Raw genomic sequence first — 8,693 nt, forward strand, 5'->3', positions numbered from 1 at the left:
TATAAGTAGTACAGTAAAGTCTCAGGGCTCCCAGGGAGTCTTAGTGTTCAGTACTATGCCACATGTGCAGAGTACACAGCCTGCCATACTAATTTAGGCTTGAGAGTGATGTAGCTAGTGCACATAAGTAATTTTCACAATTTTATTATTATGTTAGTTCAGTGAAAAATACAGTATGTATATTCAAACAATATATTTAAAACAATCTGATAACTTTATTATAGAAATAAAGTGTTTGGTAACAGAATGATAAGAATGCTTGAATTAAATAGAAAGAATTCTATCCTGTACATATATTTAAAAATTATTCATCATTTTAGATTATTTTTAATTATTGAATAAAAAATCTTAAAAGGGAGGGAATAAAATACAATAAAGAGAAAAAAAAGGCATTCTTTATTTCTTCCTTTCTTTGTAAACACTTTTTCTTCCAAATTACTACTAATTCCAACCTATTTTCCTGCAGATTGCTGTGCAGCTAAGTGAGTCCAAGACATGAATGCCCTGGAGAGCAGATTCCTGTCAGCTTTGCTAAATAGGAGATAGTAAGAGGAATTGACTGCTTATATTTATTTGAGTGTCGTAGTATTTGTTTGGAGAAACGAGCAATGGAGGTTGCTTGCCATGAAGATGTTGTCAGCCAAAAACAGGGGGCAGGTGAAGATTGTGAAAATGAAAGGAAGGTTGACATAAATAGTATAGGCAACTTTAAAGTGGGAAATGACCCTCGTAGGATGAGAACGAGATTTCTTCAAGAAGACATTATCCTCAAGGAGGAGCTTGTTGATGATCCTGTTAGTCTTGTGGAGGATGGTCCAAATGCCTCTGGAGGACATAGTGATATGTATGCTGCAGAATTTGTTGTTGTCCAAGAAAAGTCTGAGGTTGTAAAGAATGAAGCACCCCAGATGTGTGATAGAATGGATGTTGATATTAAGGTAGAAAAAGAAAGGAAAGTGAAGACATACCAGTGTGAAAATTGTGCATGGGTATGTAATTCTCTGTCAAACTTAAAGAAACATAAGATGGTGCACACTGGGGAGAGACCACATACTTGTACTGAGTGCAACAAGACATTCAGACAGATTCATCATTTGAAGGATCACATACGGACACACACAGGTGAACGGCCTTTTAAGTGTAACGAGTGTGGATCAACTTTTGCACAAAGGTCTTCATTAAATGTGCACAAGAAAAAGCATACAGGCATCAAACCCTATGTCTGCAAGATTTGTGACCATGCAACTTATGAAAAAAAGCATTTGGTGATCCACATGAGAACTCATACTGGGGAAAAACCATATCAGTGTGAAGAATGTGGTCAGACATTCTCTACAATGACAAGGTTAAAGTTTCACATAATGATACATACAGGTGAGAGAAGATATACATGTGAAGAATGTGGTGCTCGCTTTCGAGAGAAAGCAACCCTTCAGAAACATCGTGGTGTTCACTTAGTTAGAGGGCCATTCCCTTGTAAAACATGTGGCAAAGAATTTCCAAGATTAGCAAGTTTATCTCTTCATCGTAGAATACATGAACAGCCAGTATATCCACTAGCTGAAAATAGAGTTAATAGTCTTTCATCCACTGATCAAGTAACAGCAAATGTAGACCCTGCTACAGCTTCTGCACATGTACTCAAAGAAACAGAACAATATGCTAAGAAGGAAGAAATAGTGAACAGACCTTGTACCTTCGAAAACATTCCACATGTAACAGAGTCAATTGAGTTAACTACATCACAAAGCAAGCAAACATATTTTAATGAAGTACAAGAAGATCAACTTGTAAGTAGTGAAACTAGTCATAATGTTTGTACAGAACAACAGGAGAATGTAATTCTGGAATCTTCACCAATCAATTCCTCATTCAGTAATAATGAAACAGTAGTACAAGCTGAAAATGAATCTCAGAGTGTGATAAGCATTGCAGACCCTGATCAAGTACAAAAGGCTTTGGAAAGTGGGACTGTATGGGAAACACACCAGGAAAATGGGGAGGAGCTTCTAATTGTGATACCACCATCCTTAACAGGAAGAGAAATAACATTAGTCTCTGATGTGAATCGTATGCATAGTAGAGAACCAACGTTCACACAGACAGCAGCTCCAGTTTTCCACCTATCACAGGACCAGACTGAAGTTGTACAGGATTACCCACAAGTTATTCATGAAGAAATCCATGAGAAAGTGCAGCAGAGTCATCCACATCTTGTACAAGAGGAGCACAACTCTGAAGTACAGACTTACCCTATAGTTCTTGAAGAAGAAGTACATGAAACCAATTCAGGACTCTTGGTATGGGATGATGGCCTAGATCCTGTTACTGAAGTAACATATGTAATAGAGGAAGGGGCTCAGGATCCAATCATGATACATCAAGATCAAGCCCAATTTATGCATGAAAGTAAAGTGGTTACAGAAGTTACAAGGAAGAGGAAGAAAACAAAGGAGTTTTGGCTTATGGATGGAGAAGAAAAGCAAGAAAAAATTAAGGAACAGGATTCTGTTTTAGTTAAGACAAAGATTAAAAAGAAAAAACAAATTGATAAGAAAGTAAGAGTGCGCAAAGATTATGACTGTCAGCAGTGTGGGAAGTCCTGCAAAACCTCCTCCAACTATAATACTCATATGAGAAAACACACTGGGGAAAGACCATATTTTTGTGGTATATGTGGTCTGGGCTTCAAACAGATACCTCACCTCAGGGGCCATATCAGAACTCATACTGGTGAAAAACCATATACTTGCTCCAATTGTAATGCAAGTTTTGCTCAGACTTCAAGATTAAATATTCATAAAAAGAAATGCAATAAGGAAACACCAGTTACTGCAAAGAAACCAAAACTAGAACCTGCATGTAAGGTGAGAAACTTTTACTGTAAAATCTGTGATAAGACTTTTATTGATGAATGCTTTAAGAGAGACCATATGAAGACACATATGGAATCTAGCCAATACACCTGTGAAATATGTGGTATGACTTATAAAAGTAAAAGTAGTATGCAGAAACACAAGCTGGTACATTTTAAAGACAGATGGAGTTGTCAGTTATGTGGAGAAAGTTTCAGTAGTAAGGCTACCTTGCATTTCCATAAGGTAGCAGTGCACAAATCAGATGAAGTTAGTAATGATGCTTCAGGAATGGTTATTAATGTGAAGATCGGAGAAGAAAAAGACTTTGTTGTTATCAATCCTTCCATTAAGAATGTTTCCAGTGACTTTGGGAATGATGGCCAGATTAAAACAGAAAAGATAGAAATTACAGAAGCAGACAATTTTTCTGTCAAGAGAGAGATAATACAGATTACAGATGCAGAGGATGGTACTGTGAAAAGCGAGGTAATGTCTGCAGGTGATGAGGAAAGTTGTACACAGATATCAGATGCTGATAGAAGTACCAATGAAGACCAGGGAACTGATTTTGCTAAACCTTTAGGTAATGCTGATATGAAAGCTGAAATTCAAGACTTACTTACTGTGGATACACATCACTCAGCAGTAAAGAAGGAAGTTGGTGCAGGAAAGTTAAAAGCCATCTATGATGAGCAAGGAAGGAAGGTATTTGTTTGTAAAGTGTGTGACAAAGCCTTTTTACAGTCATCAAATCTCCTTAGTCACATGAGAATGCATACAGGTGAAAGGCCCTATAAGTGTAATTTATGTCCATTAGCATTTAGACAAATAACTCATCTCAAAGATCATATGAACACACACACTGGTGTAAGAGCATTTAAGTGTGGAGTTTGTCAGATGACTTTCTCTCAGAGGTCAGCTGCCAGACGCCATATAAAGACAGTTCATGATCGCAATGCTGATGTTGTCAAGACTGGAAATGTTTATTCACTACGAAATACCCCGACTGATCCTGATAACCAAACTCGGGAAACAAGTGATCCAAATCAAATCAGTAAGATGAAAAAGGGGAAAACATCTGAAAAGATCTATGAAACATGTGAGAAATGTGAAAGGAGGTATTCAACCTCATACATGAAAATCCACCTAAGGTGCCACTCAGGTGAAAGACCTTTTAGTTGTGATATTTGTAAACAATCATTCAAACAGAAGTCACACCTTTTGTCTCATATGCTACGCCACACAGGAGAAAAACCTTATGTATGCAATGTATGTCATGCATCTTACACACAGTCATTTAGGCTAAAGGAACATATGAAGAAATGTATTGAAGAAAAGATCAGCAATAAAAAGGGTAATGATGAACAGGGTAATAAAGCAAACAGAAAAAAAGAAAAAGGAAAGGTTAAGACTGATATTAAAAATGAATTTTTATGCAGCTGTGGTGCTACTTTCAAGAGACAGGTTCTCTTGACTAGTCACAGGCAGAAATGTACTTGGAACATCGAAAGTGATCACAGCACAGATGTTAGTGATGAGGAAATTCCCTACCATGATGACAGTGATGAGGAAATAGAACCAAAAAGTAGGCAGGATGGTAGCAAAGGCTGTGCCAAGAGAGAGAAAGAGGACAAGAGACTTCCAACAAAAGTGGACAAAAAAGTGAAGCAGTTCACATGTAGTAAATGTGGTAGGTTGTTTGAGGATTTCCTTCTGTACAAAGATCATTTAAAAGAGCATAGCAGCAGCCTTACAGAGGTTTGTGAAGAATGTGGAATAGTTTTCAGAAGGGCTTCAGCTTTAGCATTCCATCAGAAGATGAATCACAACAAGTCAAATGATGAATGGTCATATGGATATAGTGAAGAGAAAGAGGTCCATGTTAAAAGAGAAGTCATGAGCAGTGATGAAGAAGAATTTGAGCAAGTTTGGCCTGTTGAGAAAGTGCCTATAAAGGCAGAAGATACAAAAGAATCAAAAACAGAATGCAGAGGAGACAGCCACCATGAAAAAAATTCTGAATTAAATTTGGGAAAAGGAAGGACAGGATCTGGTACAAAGGAAGAGAAAATGGTTCATAGTGGTAATACATACACAAGAGAAAAAAACTGTTTAAGTACAAAACCAACTATAGAACAGAAGGAAAAGAGAATGATGAGCAGAACTAAAAAGCCCTTAAAAGAACATGGTTGCAGACTGTGTAATGAAATTTTTAAAAGTCAGGTTGACCTGAGCAATCATACTAAGATTTGTAAATTGACAGGAAGTTCTGTTAAAGTCAAAAGAAGAAAGAATGCAGTTGAGGGTGCTTCTTGCAATAAAATTGTTAGTGAAGTTGAGTGTGAAAACAATCCAGAGACAACAGAAATGCAGTATCCTTGTAAACTGTGTGGTCAGACTTTCACTAGGTCATCAAAGCTGAAACATCATTTGAATATGTGGTGCAAAGGTATGAAAAAGGAGTCTAAAACTTGATAAAATCTGCAGTTCAGGTATATCTTGCAGTATGGAGATATTATAGCATGTGCATTTAGGTGGCTGGTTAATTTAATGTGGTTTTATTTATTCTGTTTATTTTTAAAGGAAACAGAAGTTCATTAGAAATAGGTAAATGATGTAATAGTAAATGTTATTTTCCTCCAAAGTAAAGAACGTGTTGAATATTCTAGTCATGTCACTAAGCAGTGGTTGTTTCTGTAGTGAATACATATTTTTGGTAAAACTGATTTATTACAAAATAAGAAAGCATTAACATTTTATGATAGATTTTGTATATTATAAAACTAATTTCCATATATAAGAGATTTGAAATATGTCTTTAAGTGATATGGTAAAAGTTGTCTGTTATGATCATTTTTTATTGTGCGATAAGACTGCTTTTATACATTTATGGAAGTTGATTAAAAAAAAGAAAAAGAAAATCTTTTAATTTATTCCTAATATATGAACTAGTTCTGTATGCTTGCATGTATGCATCTGTGTGTATGTGTGAGGAAAATGTTTATATGTTTATAATTCAGTTTGGCTTATTACTGTGTGAGATCACACTAGTGATGAGAGTATATCTGTTACCCAAACAAGTCACATTAGATGGAAGGCTATGTATGGAACAAAGGAATCAAAGATTTATTTGATTGATATTTCATGTTTAAGAATACATACCAAAAGCGTGTTATTGGTCTTGTATAACATATAAAGTCTACTGTCTGCAGTGAAGTTTACTGGTAAACATTTAATTATGGCATCATGATCTTCATTAAGAAGAGTAAACATTGAATATCAAGGCATCAATGAAATCCTTCTCCTGAATGTTCCATTCAACACTGCTGCATTTCATACTGTAACCCAAGATAAAACATCCTTTATTGCACAATCTCGTAGTTCTGTTTGTAAATTGTTTAGTTTAGCTTTAGGAACTACCAATACTGGTAGATGTTTTGTAACATCAGTTGTTGATGATTCAGGATGTAGTGGCAGTTGGATTTGTTACCCTATTCCCTTGCTTCTTGTTGTTGTGGAGTGGCTTAGGAGACAGAGACTGGGGCCCAAAGTAGGGGATCATCCCTACCTTGGACCCCAGCCCTTGCCTCAACTAATTTTTGCATGGTCTTTTCTTCTCCTCCTTTCCTTTTCCTTCTCTTCTTTATTCCCTTCTGTCCACTTCCTGAGGTGTGAGAGCCATGCTGAAAGGATGAAAGGCTGACATTGTGTCAGTCATGAGCAGTCTCCAGGAGCCATGGGCTTGGTATTCCCTTGGTTAACCCTTTCCTGATGGTTAGTATTCATAGTGGCCCGGGTCCCGCTGCCACCCTAGCATGCGCGTCCGCTCATGCCCAATACCAGCATCCCTTGCCTTTTCTTCGTAATACTAAGAGCATATGTTGTATTTTCAGTTATCATTATTTTCTAAAGTCTCTATTTGCCATATTTCCTGATAAATCAAGACTGAAGGATATTTTTGTTGTTATATAGACTCCTTTTTTTTTTTTTTTTTTTTTTTTTTTTTTTTTTTTTTCAACTGTAGACTCCATAGTTGATCATTATTCGCTCTATAGTCTGAATAAAATAAGCAGTGTGGTATCATGGAGTTGAAATCATAGGTTTTGTTGTATTTTATTTTATTTATTTATTTTTATTTTTATTTTATTTATTTATTTATTTATTATTATTTTTTTCTAGTAAAAATGAGAAATTGATAAAAACTGCTTAATCACATTTTCAGTGGCAGAAAAATAATATTTTACAATGATTATAACATGGCCATACATACACCATGGCATGTACGTACATGCCACCCGTCGGGAAAGGGTTAATTGCCTAGCTCTTATTCCTCATGGGGATGCTGAGGGCTCACCATAACCAATAATGAAGGGTTTTTACCCTTATTAGGGACATTTAGGCTTGCCCCTGCCCTCATCCTTCTACTGCTTCCACCAAACCTTTTTTTGTACCTTTTTTGACCCAGCCAAGTGGAATCAATTCTTTTTGATTCCCCCTACAGCCCCATACTATGACAATACCCTTCTTTTCCCACAGTCTCCAAAAACAGGTAGGCAAAGTTTCCTTCCGCAGTCGTTCTGATCATTAACACCTTGTCACAGATACATCTGAGTCCCAAGCTTATGCACTATCTACCCTGACTGACCTCACTGGCAAACCTATTCCTGCCCAACCTCACCCTCCCTTAATACTTGTACCACAACTGTTTACGTCTCTCCGACTGATTGTTCTGTTCATAACAAGGACTGGTCAGACTGTAAAGATGACTTGCTTGCATCCCTTGTCGACTATGATGCATTGGCAGTTCAGTGCTACACTATTCATTCCAGAGGTTAATGTAAGTCCTACACCAATATTGCCAAGATTAGCTACCATAGACATGATCTCCCCCATGAAGTTTAAATTGGTGGAGTTTCCTGCCCTGTCCAACCATAATGACCTCTTTCCTGTCAATGTCAGAAATGTTTTGACCACCCAATCAAACACTAACACTCCACAGCCCACTGCCCTCTATATGTCCAACCTAGTCACCACCGTTAAAATTACTCTGCTCAGTTATGCACGTGCACCAGTTGTGGTGGCTCCCATAACGTATTTTATAGGAGCTGCCCTACCTGCAAGCTCGAATCTGAGGTAGCAGTTCTCAGATTGAAACTAGGCCTCACTCTGTCTGAGGCCAGACAAGATGCACACTGACAAGGTTTTTCTCTTTCTACCTATTCCAAACTGTACTTTGCTCCGCTCCCCTCCAGCTTCACAAAAAGTTGCATCATCTCCCCCAGTATCTCTTCCATCTATCCTGAACCATCCTATTTCTACTCCTTCTCTCCCCCAGTCAAATTCCTTTTCCAGTCTAAATCCAGATACTCCAATCTCTACCACTTCCCTAACCCTCCTCCTCCTCACTCTACCTGTCGCAGCAGACAATCTAAACATTCCACTCCATCTTCTACCACATCCTCTCATACATCCACCTTGCCCTCTGCTCCTCAGACATCTATTCCCTTTTTTCCTCCACATGAGAAAACCTTTGTTTCTCAGACCTCCCCAGTCAACTCCCCTCCAGAAACTCTTCAAGACATCCAAAAGTTCCTAAACATGACCAAGAGAATGCTCCACTCCCTCATCCACCCTCTAATCCCTCTGTTCTTATTTCTCCAGCATTCAAAGTATTTGCTGATATCTATCCTCCTCCTCCTCAAGTCCCTCTTCCTTCTACTCTCCCAAAAAACACCCCATCCTCTCCTCATCCATGTGCATCACCATTCCCCATTATCCTTACCACTCCCACCTAGATGTTCATGTGACTCCCTTATGTTGCAACAATGTCCTCCT

The 8,693-nt window shown here is 37.7% G+C and overlaps 1 protein-coding gene across 1 annotated transcript; it reads left to right on the forward strand.

Annotated features, from left to right (window-relative positions):
* Positions 1 to 1,283: 1,283 nt before the first annotated feature.
* Positions 1,284 to 5,770, forward strand: LOC119574274 (zinc finger protein 91-like; the record flags this gene model as incomplete). Its single annotated transcript, XM_037921462.1, is given in 1 exon segment — positions 1,284 to 5,770. A coding segment is annotated over 1 exon segment (4,050 nt), but the record flags the coding sequence as incomplete, so codon positions are not given.
* Positions 5,771 to 8,693: the final 2,923 nt, after the last annotated feature.

The sequence above is a fragment of the Penaeus monodon genome, chromosome 1, assembly GCF_015228065.2.
Source record: "Penaeus monodon isolate SGIC_2016 chromosome 1, NSTDA_Pmon_1, whole genome shotgun sequence".
In the NCBI taxonomy this organism is placed as follows: domain Eukaryota; kingdom Metazoa; phylum Arthropoda; class Malacostraca; order Decapoda; family Penaeidae; genus Penaeus; species Penaeus monodon.